Consider the following 13,837-nt stretch of genomic DNA (forward strand, 5'->3'; position numbering starts at 1 on the left):
TAAACATTCATTCTTCCTACCAAGTCGTACTTGCCTACAGTTGCTTTAATGAATTAACTGTTTCAGGATGCAGGATGCCAGTGTGAATGTGTATGTGTACCTGTGCAGTTGTGTAAGTCTTTTATATTTTGTGTTCTTTGTAGAGTTTAATAACTAAACAGTGAGAGCTCCCTGGCACATTGTAACTCATGGGTTTGCGCGATCATAGACTCATGCTTCCCTCTCACATTGGATACGTCTTGCTTTCAGGTTATCTCACTACTGTATTAATTCTGGAATCCTTTGGTGTGATGATTGGCTTTTGTTTTTTTGTTGTTTTCTGTTGACATACTTTTAAACCTTTTTCCTTTCAGTTAAAATTTTGGAAAAGCGGCATATCATGAAGGAGAACAAGGCACAGTACGTGAAAAGAGAGAGAGATGTCATGTCTGATCTAGATCACCCATTTTTCGTCAAGCTTTACTTCACTTTCCAAGATGACGAAAAGCTGTGTATCCTTTCCAACACAAAAGAAGTGGGCATGATGAAAAAGCATGAGCTCCCCAGCTTTTTTTGCTGGCATTCGATGGGGTGTGCTCCTATTTATTAGATTTTTTTGCATTTTTGCATTAAATAAATTTTACAAACCTGCATTAGTTTTACGTGAAAGTATTTATATGCGCATTATGATTAAATTACTTCTCTTTTAGCACATTAAGATCTGATTACAAACTAAAATCATTATGGCTTAAGAAATCACAGTGCAAACATGGTTATAGAATGGTGTGTCTTTGTAAATGTGCGGAAGTACATTGCTGATGATGGACTGTGTTTTTTGAGGCAGATATGGGGAGGAATCATGGGTGCAACCTGTAATGAGGGGCTAGGAAAGTGATCAGAGATTATGGCTGGCTGTCTTCAATGTCCACAGGAAGATGAGACCATTGCAGATGTACTAGAGAAGAGGGTATGAGATAGGAGGTTAGCACAGGGCAGCCTGGTGGGGATTAGCAAGGAGGAGTGAGGGAGAAGAGTGGTATGTAAGAACAGGAGCAAGGGCCTGAAGTAGAGGAGCTGAATGGGAGAGACAAGCCACAGGGAATGCAAATAGTTACAGAGGTACTGGCCAGGGCTGATTTCTGAATCAAGCGTAGAGAGAGCAGCAAACAGTGAGTTTGCAGTATTTGCAATCTAGAAAGAATAAAACTGGGGCATAGGGTAGGCAATTTAACTATTAATTTAGTGAGACAAGTCTATCTTTTTTTTTTAATCCATGCTATCACCAAGAATTATTCTTACTTTCTGAGGCTCAACTGATATAATGTCTGATTATTACAAGTTTACATTTGATAGTGATAATATTGGATTGGGATTTCCTGCCTTGGACTCTCTTTATGAATGTTATTACATGAGCAGTTTTATCATCAGTAGACACAACCCTGTCCAAAGAGTCAAGTGAATAACCTGGTTGGTCTGTGACGGGCATCCTTTGCTGTTCAGTGTAGGCCTGAATCTTCTGCCTGCCTTGAGTTTCCCGAATGCTCTGTCGGTAGACCGTAGCTTAATTTGCGCTGATTGAAGAGGTGGGAGTGGGGGGTGCTGGGGAGCGGAGGGGTTCTGGGACAGGTAAGGTGCACCTGCAGCCCAACTAGGTGAAAGCAGTCAATCAGGGGGGTGGAAGCCAACAGGAGGGCGAGCTCGGGGATTGTGGGTCTTTTCCTGCTTTAATGGGATTTCTCATTTTTCATCCCCATCCCACGTACTTTGAACCTCCAGAAACCAGTTATCACTGGAGAAACTTAAGTCTTTCATTGTAAGAAGAGAACCCTAGTGTTATTGCATTTGTTTGCAATCTGTTTTTCCTGCCATTAGTTGAAGATGGTGGGAAAGGAAAAGCGACCTTTGGTGATCTTTAATTTGAAACTTTACAGTTTCTAACCAGCATACATCTGTGCTGTTTTAGATAACTAGTATTAATCTTGTGAATACTGTATAAATAGTATTCAGTTAAATGCTATGCATAATCTATGATTTTTATATCATTCAAAGATGTTTTTATTTTACATTAACGGTAGTGAGAACTGTGGGTGGATTAAAAATGGAAGAAACTCAGCTCGTCTCATCTTGCAGTTAAAATGTTTTTAGTTTCTCATGTTTGTAATATATAAAGGTTGTAAATATGTTTACGGAGATAGAGGTTCAGAATTCCCTTTAACATCATATTAGCTGTACTCCACGAACAGCCACTACTATGGAGAGTTAGAGCACTGAATGTTAATGTTTGTCAGCATTATTTCAGAGCCTGCTGACCACTGCCCAATCTAAACAATTCATTTACTATATTTTGTGGGTCTTTAAACTCCTAAATTAAGAAGAGTTTGTCCTTAACTACAATCTCATCAGATTTTGGCCTCAGCTACGCCAAAAACGGAGAGCTGCTTAAATACATTCGCAAAATAGGTTCTTTCGATGAGACCTGTACAAGATTCTATTCAGCTGAAATTGTTAGTGCGCTAGAATATTTACACGCCAAGGGGATTATTCACAGGTAAGGCTTAAATTATGTGCATTTGCTTTGAATGGTAAAGTTTAAGTTTGTTCTGCAGGTAATTTCCCAGTGATGCTCTTGTTTTAAGTGCACGAGGAAAATAAGTTCTTCACAGTGTTAACTCAAGTTCTTTCTTTTTGAGCATGTGACTAAAATCAAGACTTGGCATGGCTGCTTTATTAAGCCTATGAGAAAAGGGCCATATGGTGCATATGGTAGCGAGAATGAGTAGTGCTGGAATGTGCAAGTCCATATGAAGCAACACCACTGTTTTATACACTTGTTAAATTACTGTGTTGAACATTTTAAGGCAGCAATATTGACTTCTGGTCTTGGAGGAGCACAGTCAACTAGGGTTTGTAGGTGACTCATAATCTTCAGGAAAGAGCTGGAAGCAGTGGTAATAAAGATCACTTAAGTGTACCTTTGATCTGAGTTATTAAGTCTTCTAGTGTGGAATGAAAACACTCCTCAAAGACTAGGAGTTAAGTGTTGGTAGTTTAAAGTGACTTTGTAGTGGCATCCCTGGTAAACAAAGCTTCTACTAGGTATTTTTCTTGAATCTGTGGTATAAAAAGACACCAGACAGTCAGTCCTGCATCACATTTTGTTTTTCATCTAGGGACCTTAAACCAGAAAATATTTTACTGAATGAGGAGATGCACATTCAGATCACGGACTTTGGAACAGCAAAACAGTTATCTTCAGATAGCAAGCAAGGTATGTCTGAACAAATATCTTGATTTTTGTTAGTCTAGTTTGATTTTTCTCATCTGTATAATTGTACAAAGCATACTGCTGGTCACCTTAAGTTAAAAGGTGTTTAGTGCCAAGTGGTTGATTGGGTCATTCCATATAACCTCAAACTCTGAAATTCGTAATGGCAAAACAAGGAATCCAACTTGCATTTATGTAGTTTCACAAGACATTTAGTCTAAAATCAAGATTTATTTAACAAGATTAAGCAGGCAAATAAAAAAGACAGTTTATCTGTGCTTTAATGTTAAATTTACAAAAGTAATAAATGTTTTTCTCTCACAACACTATACATTTCCTGCATGTAAGATTAGGTTATACTAAATATCGCTCATTAACTCTGACAGGGGCCAGATTAATTATAAACCTTTGGTTTATAAGTATAGCAGTAAAAAAATCAGAATAATAACGTTCCAGGAAGTCAGTTATTTTTTGTGATGCTTTTCTGTTTTGAACTTGCTTAACTATTGAGTGGGTCCGAATCTTTTGTTCATTTGTGCATATATATGAAAAGGACAATGAATGCAGCTGGTGTTGATTTATTGTGCAAACTGAAATATCGGGGGGAGAGTAGAAACTCAAAATTCAAGCATTGGAACAAAATAACTGGAGGGGAAACCCTCTTAAACCTGTTTTTCTTTCATCATTAGACACTATCAATTGCTAGTATTGTCGGATGATTTGACTGGTGTTTTTAACTCTTTATACTTTGTTTTTGGTCTTTATATCTTTAGGTAAAAAATTATTTGAGCTAAAACTTTAAAAAGTTTTTTTTTTTTGCAGCGAGAGCAAACTCATTTGTAGGAACTGCACAGTATGTTTCCCCAGAACTGCTGACAGAGAAATCTGCCTGCAAGAGGTACTGTGTCCGACTAGCACCACACCTCTTCTTTCTTTCCTTCTTTTCCTACTGGTAAAGTGAAAACCACCAGCAGAACAACAGAATCGAAGGGCCTAAAAAAGGAAATTCAAGTTGCGAGGAACACAAATGAAATGTATGATCTGTGAAGTCTATGGTCCTCTCTTAATTTATTTTTTAAATCCTTATTTTGCTAAACTGGACTTAATAAACCTTGAATCAGAAGTAGATGCTGCTTTGGATAATTATCCTAATCAGTGTAACAGACAGATGTGGTCTAAACACAAGGATGGTGTTTAGCGCAGTGTGCCTAGTGAATTCATTCAGTTCTTCTCCCTGTTTCATTTAGCTCTGACCTTTGGGCCTTAGGTTGTATAATCTACCAGCTGGTGGCTGGACTACCACCATTTAGAGCTGGGTAAGTAAAAACATGTATTTATTTATCTGTACCAAGTAAAATAAACAATTGATCAATACAGAGAAACAATTAAACCGTTGAGTTAGAAGATAATGTTCCTTTTTAATTATTATTATTATATGTATCGCACCAACACCGTTTTGTACTGTGCGCTGGCTGTTATTTAGGGAAATAAAGGACAGAAGAATATGTCAAAAACACTTCACAAAATAACAGGAAGCCATGACTGTGGTGTTTCTGACTTGTTTGTGTAGAGAGTGTCTGGTGAACTGAAGAAACCCAGTCACATGGCTAAGCTGCCTCATGGTTAAACTGTAACTGACAAATCAACAGGCACTGAAGCACAAACGGAGCCCTTGGAGTGTGAACCCAGTGTGCTCGTTGTGCGGAAGATGTATTGTAAGACGTCTGGCGTAACCTACTGATTCTGAACTAAGCCTCAGCCTGTGTTTTTGTGGCTGCGAGAGTATTTTCCCAGTGCTGGAGGGTAGAATAAGGCCTGCGTGTGTTTGACTCCCTCTCCTGTTTTTCACCTTGTTTCTGTTCTTAGACCAAGCTAGTGTAAGAAATTCCTTTTTTTTTGTTTTGACAAAGCATACCACATTTTCCTGTATAATATAATGCACAGGCATCTAATTTCAATGTTGCTTAATGAAATATTTCAGGTGGGTAACTGCGTCAGCATGCGTAGTCTGCAAAGGAAAAAGTAATAGGTTTATTCCATGATGAAAAGCGAAGAAAACACAATGTTTCGGCTTCACAGCCGGAACGTTGTTTTCTCTCTTCTCTTTTCAGCACGGAATAAACCTATTACTTGTTCCTTAATGAAATATTTACAGGTCAGAGAATATCTTAACAGTACAGAGTCTGGAGAACAAAAACTTTCTTGTTTTTACTTAGGTGGTGGCTGATATTCACTCTTTCTAAACTGAAGGTGTTCTTTTTCTAAAACAAAATTGCAGTTGTTCTCCAATCAAGAATAGAGGGTTATTAAGAATCTTTAATTAGCCTTACTGCTGTGACCCTCACTCTGGCCTTGGAGGGGTAAGGACCGAGCTGTTGGGAGTTGTCTGCTGTTTCTCACAGTGGGACGCCTCTCTCATTGAAAAAGCTACTAGCTGTGCAAGTCACAGGTTTCACTGTTGTGGCCCACTCTGCTCTGGTGGCATTAGGCCAGTTAGTGAAGTAAGGGATTCCCAGGCACAGCAGGCGAATAGCATATTCCAGGCCCAAACCCGTGCTGTCTTGATATACAGTAAGGCTTCACTTACACTCCTCATAAAGCAGTATTTTAGCATCAGCCCATTCTTTTATAAAGGTACCTTACCTCCATGAGGTGAATTCCATTGTAGTGGACATGCCTATTTTAAAGAAACAAGTAAAGGTTTATTCTATGCTTGAAAGAGAAGAGAAGAAACAACATTTCGGCTGTGGAGCCTTCTTCAGGTGTCAAATTGAACGACTTATGCCTATTGTAACGTGCATTTTCTGCACATTGTCAACTGACCAGATTATTTTTATTGTTGTTACATTTGCTCCTCAGGTCACATCTGTTGATGCAACATGTCCTGTTAGTTGCTGTCAGGGTCTTGGAGCTCTGCTGCAAAATACATAGTTTTTTTTTAATGCACCATGTCCAGCCATCTCACGTGTCCTCATCCCCTAAATTACATCCACTGACGTTTTAGAGGGCAGTCATCATATGAGCGGCACTGGAAGCGCTTTGCCAATGAAGACTTTTTTTTGTCGTTTTCAGGAACGAGTACTTAATATTCCAGAAGATAATAAAGTTGGAATATGAATTCCCAGAAAAATTCTTTCCTAAAGCAAAGGATCTCGTAGAACAGCTTTTAGTAAGTATTTTGTATATAAAACGTCTTACTGTCCTTGAGTGTCTTTATGTGACTAAAAGCACATGTTTTTCAAAGAGGAATTGTGATGCATCTGTTCATTTCCACAAAGAAATTTGTAGCTGCTGGCACTTTGAATGATTCCCAGTTCTGGCCATGTCAACCTCCCTGTGTTTCCACAGTCTCTGGATCCCTCCAAGAGGATAGGCTGTGAGGAGGTGGGTGGGTATCCACCTCTGAAGGCTCATGCTTTCTTTGAGACCATCTCCTGGGACAACCTGCACCTGCAGACTCCTCCCAAGCTGACCCCTTACTTGCCCGCCATGTCAGAGGACGACGAAGACTGCTATGGAAATGTGAGAGCGTTTAATGTTTTTATCTCGAGTCTGGGCTCTGTGTAAAGAGTTGCTAGCCATGACAGTAAGGGAGCAGGTTTTGGGAATATGTACCTTGGACTATATGTGAAATGAAAAACCCATTCCCTGTATTTCTCAGGAGGCCCTCTTATTTATAACAGGTTCAAATACTCTACTCTAATACCAAGCTTTCCATTACTGCTCCTACTGAATGTCCAGTCCTAATATGCTTCTCTTTTAATCAAAAAAGTGGTTAATTCACAAGGATGAAGCCGCACTGGCTTGTTATTCACCTTTCACTTCCAATGTAATTTCATCTCTCTCATGTCCAGTATGATGACCTCCTCAGCCAGTTCGGCAGCATGCAGGTGGTCCAGTCAAGCCCCTCGCCCTCGCCCTTGGTCCCCGAGTCCTCCCTGCCGCAGAGATCCAGCAGCAACATTGAGCAGTACATCCACGACCTGGACAACAACTCCTTCGAGCTGGATCTGCAGTTCTCCGATGAGGAGAAGCAGCTGCTCCTGCAGAAGCAGACCACTGGAAATCCATGGTATGGACCGCTCTATCTTAAAACTGACAAGGCACAAGCTGTCCCTGTAGATGACTTCCTGCCTGTGGATAGATCATCCTTATACCTCGTAATGCTTGCACAGGCTCCAGGAGAGTTTGCCCTCATTGAGAATTATTGGGAAAGTGCTTGTTGCTTGCAGTCTGAGGCTAATCTTGCCATTTTACGAAAGACGTAGTACAGGAGTACCTAAGAGTTTTTGCCCCATGTTTTGCATGAAAAGCTCATTTTAGCTCCTTTTCCAGTTGCATAACATTTATATTTTTAATGTTATACATCCTACTTAAAAAATAATTTGCAGTACAAGCCATGTAGCATCACTGCACCTGATTAAAGGTTCTCCCTTAAGAGTTGCCAGTTTCACAGTCATTTCCACATCCTAGTTTTGTACATAATTTAATATGAGATATGTTCTAATGTGCCTACTGTTTGTTTTTCACAGGCACCAATTTGTAGAAAATAATTTAATACTTAAGATGGGTCCAGTGGACAAAAGGAAAGTAAGTAATAACACCTGCAAACTGTAATGTTTTTTCAAGCGTTGTGTTGATAAATACATCTTATCACGTGATTTGTAAATGTACTTTTTTAAATTTGTGGCCTTTAATGAAAAATGTTAATGTATGAGTCTAGTTTTTGTTAGAATTGGTGTAGAAGTTCTAATACCTTGTTAAATGTAATTGTTTCTTTGGCATACTAATGTCCTGTATAAAATGTATAGGAGAATAGTGCCCTCTGGTGGCAAGATGGAGCTGCTTCTGTGTGCTAGTCGTGGAATACTGCAGGAGTAATTGGAGTTGTACTTCTGGAAGAAAAAGTAAAAACGTCAGTGCAGAAACAGAATCTGCTGTTTTAGCATCACATATAAAGCTGTTATTTTCAATGTATGATCTTGAAGAAGCTAATTATTTGTATTTCAGTTTTACACCGATCATTTACAAAATTCATAAGTGAAACAGATGATAAAGGGAACTGCAGCACACTATTTTTATATTTCAGGGTTAGAAAGAATCAGCATTGAGTGCATTTCAAACCACAATGAAAGTAAAATGTACACAGTAATTTGTAAAACCTCCCATTTACATTACAAAAGAGACAAAATTTCCAGTATGCACAGCACCATGTTCTGTGCTTCAAAACAGCGCCTTATTACATTGTAGACATTCAAGTGGGTAGCTGCGTCAGCTTGTGTAGTCTGCAAAGGAACAAGTAAAGGTTTATTCCATGCTGAAGAGAGAGGAAAAGAAATAAATTTTCGTCTGTGGAGCCCTTTTCAGGTGATGAAGAAGGCTCCACAGACAAAATATTGTTTTTTGTTTTCAGCATGTGATAAACCTTTACTTGTTCCTTTCCAGCTCATTACATTGTTTACAATCAGGCTAGTGAATACATCTTTTAATCAAATAGAAATATTGCTCTTGTCTTCAAGATGGTTTTGCTGATAAATGGAACTTACTTGTTCACTCTGCATGCAGATCACATTGGGAACTTTCTGTGGTGAAATATCTGCTACCTGTATTTATTTGCTCATACATCACATTACATTGGGCATTACAGTGACTAGTGAGCCGGAAGGGCCGCATCATATCACAGTTTGTGGGAACTCTTGCTCTCGCCCGTGGCAAGACCAGGGGTTTGCGACACATTGGTGACTTAATTTTACCTACCTTTAACGTGACCAGCAGTAAACACCACTGGGAGAAACCTACAGTCCTAAATCAAAACGAGATTTTAAACATGTCATTACTGTAAATGACACGTCTGTGGGATGAAACTGGAAGTTTTCATCTTTTATTATTCCAAAAATGCTAGAATGTATTATATGGTGTACTTATCTTATGGTACTAGCTGTATTTAAAATTTGAAAAGATTTGACCATCCCATGCACTCTTGATAGCCATCAGAAATGTGAGCTCCTCATTTTTGTAGGGACTGTTTGCACGTCGGCGCCAGCTCCTCTTGACTGAAGGACCCCACTTGTACTACGTGGACCCCGTTAACAAAGTGCTGAAGGGAGAAATTCCCTGGTCCCCAGAACTGCGCCCAGAGGCCAAGAACTTCAAAACCTTCTTTGTTCACACAGTAAGTTGCTAGTGTTGACTGTTAAAGAGGAGGCCAATGTCTGTCAGTATCAGTCTTCCATATTGCTGCCTTTGCAAACAGTATTCATACGAATTTTAACTTTTGCTTCTAGATACCTAATGCTTCTAGATGCGTAAAACTAATGAAATCGTTTTACGACTTTAAAATATACCAGTGGCAAACAAATGAGCACTGCCTCCGTCTTCAAGTTGTTGTTTTATTCAACAAAATGTGTTCTGTATTTAAGAGAACCAAATTGTGTAGGTTTGAAAAAGCAGAACCTTTGTCATTTGCAACACGGAAAATGTTTGGGTTCGCTGCATTGAAGAGGTACAATAAACAATTTTGGATTGAGATCAGATCTACAAGGCTAAATAGGCTATGTGACATATTAGGATGAGTTAATGTCTGGAATCAGTGTAAACACCCTGAAGACATTCAGATCTTGGTATTTCTCGGGCTCTGCTCGTTCTGACTTCAGCAACTGTCTCTGTTCAGGCCTGGGCCACTCTTTTCCTGCTGTTAAGGTCCTCCTACTTTGTGATATTCAGTTGTCTTTATTTTGTACCAATTTAGTATAAGACTGAAATACTGATGCAGTGTTTTAGCTTTGTGTTAACATTAACTTGATATTTTAATATTTTAATACTAAGTGTTATTTAATTTTGTTAAAGTTAATAACAATCATCAGAAGACTTGCAAAACTAATTTGCACTGTAAACTGTTGGCAGAAACCAACTGAAAGCTCTGACAGTGCAGGTCAAATTCTTTGAAGAAAAACTAATAATTGCCTATATTTTAAGTGGTGGTGGACAGTTATCTCATTCCCACCCAAACTGGAATTGCAAGATGTTTATCGACTGGATGCCGCTATAACCGCTGTGTGGAGGGAGAGACCTGTAAACGCCATTCCCCAGCACCTGTCTGAGCCAGTTGTGACTTGACAGTCTGCAAGTTCAGCAGGGCCTTAACAAGCATGGGTGTCGAGTGGAAGAGCAAATTCCAATCTCTGCAAATTTGCAGGCTCCCCGCAGGCTTCAGGTCTCTGTTGTGTTGCAAGCCAGGAACATACTGGCTGACTAAAGCCTGACATACCCCTTGCAGCATTATGGCTGTTTGTACACCACTTCCTAAGGAATCAAAGTCTTGTTTTAGCTGATGTGTGGTGAGCATTCTGGTGCACTATGGCTGCCATTGCATCATCCAGGTGGGGCTGCACATTTGTGGTGGAGGAGGAGAGTCCCCATTACCTGTAAAGCGCTTTGAATGGAGTGTCCAGAAAAGCACTATATAAGTGCAAGCAATTATTATTATTATTATTATTGTTTTGCCTTTGGCATTTCCTGGCTTAAACCAGTGAGGTAAGGACAGTAAGGCTCATCCTGCCCCTCCAGGGAACACTGTTACTGATTGAGCCACTCAAGACCCCCCAGGATTGTAGTCAGCGTTGCCAGTTTTTTTAAGTAAACCTCGGTTTTGATCTAGAGCATGTGTATTATTTTGCGGAGCTCTGACAGTGTGCAATCATCAAAGGGAGAAGCAGAGATTAATTCCGCACTGAAATGAAGAAAAGCAAGGGCATATTGTGGCAGTAAAGCCTTTTCAGGTGTGTAGGGGACTGTTAGCATGAAAAAGGATTCATATACATTATTACAGCTCATTAATTTATTTGAGTCCTCTCCTTTTCATGAGCTAAACTTGTTATACAAATTGTCCTAAGCGTATGAAAATGGCTGTGGCCAGCTAATTGCACATTGAGTGCACTGAGCTTTCCCTGCCTAGTCAATTCCACTGAGGCAATATAATAAGGAAACAAGGCAGTGTACGTAAGGTAACCTAGGCTAGTGGGTCTGTGTTAATTGAAAGGTCAGAGAAAGAAAAGCGAGGGATGCCTGAAAGAGACTAATTGTTTTTTTTTTTTGTTGTATTTTTGCAGCCCAACAGGACGTATTATCTTATGGACCCTAATGGGCATGCGGACAAGTGGTGCAAGAAGATTCAGGAGGTGTGGCGAAAGATTTACCATAAGCACCAAAACGCTGGCATGTAGGTCCAGCTGCAGGAAGGGTCCACTATAGCTCTCACTGTTGCCAGACCTCGCTTCCACATATGACATCTGCCATAGAGCAAAGAAAGCCTTCACTAGTGCCCTTGATCACAAGAGATAACATCTCCGTAGGAAGGCCAGCTTCTATTTTTTTGTCTCTTTAAAACAAATTAAAACAGAAAAAAATAGACATAAATGGAATTCAGGGTTGCTTTGCTTGTTCTTTGTGCTCTTGCTGAGGTTTCAGATGCATATCGTCATGTGCGAATGAAGATCTTGCTTTCGTGCACATCTCTTTCTCCTGCTACAAAAAAGTTTTAAACCACGTGTGTAAACTGCTTCACTAGGATTGATGTATAAATCCACACGCACACACAGCCAGACAGTGTACAGCAGCCCTGTGATCACACAATGGGGGGGGGGAACGGGGGAGACAGCTTTTTCCTGTGACTGTTTTTTTTTTTCAATCTGAACTGTATTTTTTGTCAGGGAGCCTTCAAGAAACTCTTGCTAACTTTGTTTTATGTCTGCCTACGTTTTTTTTTTGCTTACTACGTATCTGCCTTGTGCAGTCCAGTCAGTGACAGCCTAGCTTCATTCTTAAAATAGAACTGATTCCAGGTTTACAGTGGTACTTAATTATAGCATTGATGTCTGTACTCAAGTGTGAGTTCTGAGTAGACTGATGAATTTACTGTCAATAATATAACAGAGGAAGTAGCAAGTACAAAGAGCTTTTTAGTCATTACCTTAATACTTGCTTAACAACCCTGCATGGCCAGTTGTAAATTGCAGACACAATAGTTTTGGGTTTTTTTGTTTAAAAAAAAGCCTTTTGCTTCATCAACCTGTAAAGGTGTGCTGAGAGAGCCGCAGATTAATCACTGACACTAGTATAACTTAAGATCTGTACTGGAGTCATTCGACTGAGTTGACAACCGTAGTTATTAGAAATTGATTATTAGTTGTGTTATGCCATTTAGTGGTATTTGTTTTGATCGCAGGACAGCACATATTCTTTGATTAAAAAAAAACTTCAGAATGCTGTCCCTCAGTTGAAAAGTAACAGCAATATACAGGTAAAAGACAATGTACAACAGAAACTTTCAGATAAGGATCGCTGCACAACTCTTTCTGAGCATCAGAGCAACCGAACACCGTTGCTGAGAAAAGACGACCTGTTTAGATTTGCACAGTGCCAGGTTTACAGAACGGTAAGTTTCCGCAGTGTGTCTGTGAAGTCTGTCCGAGCCGAGATCGGACATGGCTCGCACTCACTGTGCACACAGAGTCAGTGCCGTGTTCTTACAGTTACGTCAGTCTGCCACCAGTGACTGTGTGGATTGTGTAGAATCAGCCTCAGACTGTATAATGTAATCAGTGTGTTTGGATGTCAGCAGAAGCTATTCAATCCACATAGCAGTTGAAAATTGCTGTATCTATCTTTAAGGTTAGCAAGTACAGGAAGTGTCTATTTTTCTCCTGCTAGAACTTTTTTTTATCAGGTTGGCGAGAGTCGGTTACTTTGTGTATTTAATACTCTACCTGGTTCGTAGCCGACTAGAACTGTGATGTACAGAAGACGTATTAAAGAATTCTGAAGCAAGTAATGCAATGAAATTAGGATACACACTTTTTGTATTTTTATTCTTGTATAAGGTTATTTGCTGGCTATTGTTTAGCCTCTAGTTCATTCTGTGTTATTTAAATTCTAATATATGAATCATTTTGGATTGAAGTCATGTTCAGGGGCCATGTTGTGTATGTATTGAGATGTAAAGCCTTTGAATGTGAATAATTATTGTAAACTATGATATTTTACAACTTTTTTTTCTTACTTTATTATATAAATTTTCTATTTGGTCAGTGATTTAATCATATTTCTCATAATTTAATGAATCTGCTCTTCTCATTCTGATTATTTGTGCTCTAGGTGTAGTTGTTGAATGATACATTTTCCACGTAATGCTTGGTAGTCCTATAATAAAAGCATGTAGGGTTTTAGGCATACCATGTTAATGTGTCTTGTTTTTTTTCTCCTGTACTCTTTTCTGTAAAGTGTCTTCTCACTGACCATCTTTGGAAAATCCGGAATTCTTTAATACTTAATTCTCAGAATGCAACTAATATAAGGAAATGTACAAAGTGGGAGCTCAAAAAAAGAGCAGATGGGGGAAAATCACATTGGTTTGTAAGATCCAGAGATGCACCTGACCATGCTAAAAAGTTTTGGCGGTGACAAGATATCCTGGCCATATAAGGACAATTTAGATGAATTAATACAATAGTTCTATCTGTTTGTCCTCTGTCAGCTTTTGTAAATGGATTTTTTAGCTGCAGTTTTTTTTATGCCTGAAGATTATGCAAATTTTAT

General features: G+C 39.2%; 1 protein-coding gene across 1 annotated transcript in view; it reads left to right on the forward strand.

Annotated features, from left to right (window-relative positions):
* Positions 1-13,471, forward strand: part of LOC148818567 (3-phosphoinositide-dependent protein kinase 1-like) — a 28,307-nt gene extending 14,836 nt beyond the window's left edge. The window contains exons 4-14 of the mRNA XM_088937036.1: positions 354-491; positions 2,383-2,527; positions 3,150-3,247; positions 4,067-4,142; positions 4,492-4,560; positions 6,317-6,413; positions 6,593-6,766; positions 7,099-7,316; positions 7,777-7,834; positions 9,264-9,416; positions 11,353-13,471. Of these exons, the coding sequence (XP_088793162.1) occupies positions 354-491; positions 2,383-2,527; positions 3,150-3,247; positions 4,067-4,142; positions 4,492-4,560; positions 6,317-6,413; positions 6,593-6,766; positions 7,099-7,316; positions 7,777-7,834; positions 9,264-9,416; positions 11,353-11,466 (1,340 nt within the window). The 3' untranslated portion in view covers positions 11,467-13,471. The remainder of the gene's footprint in view (positions 1-353; positions 492-2,382; positions 2,528-3,149; positions 3,248-4,066; positions 4,143-4,491; positions 4,561-6,316; positions 6,414-6,592; positions 6,767-7,098; positions 7,317-7,776; positions 7,835-9,263; positions 9,417-11,352) is intronic.
* Positions 13,472-13,837: the final 366 nt, after the last annotated feature.

The sequence above is a fragment of the Atractosteus spatula genome, chromosome 18 (genome assembly GCF_055471065.1).
Source record: "Atractosteus spatula isolate fAtrSpa1 chromosome 18, fAtrSpa1.hap1, whole genome shotgun sequence".
NCBI classification, from domain to species: Eukaryota; Metazoa; Chordata; class Actinopteri; order Semionotiformes; family Lepisosteidae; genus Atractosteus; species Atractosteus spatula.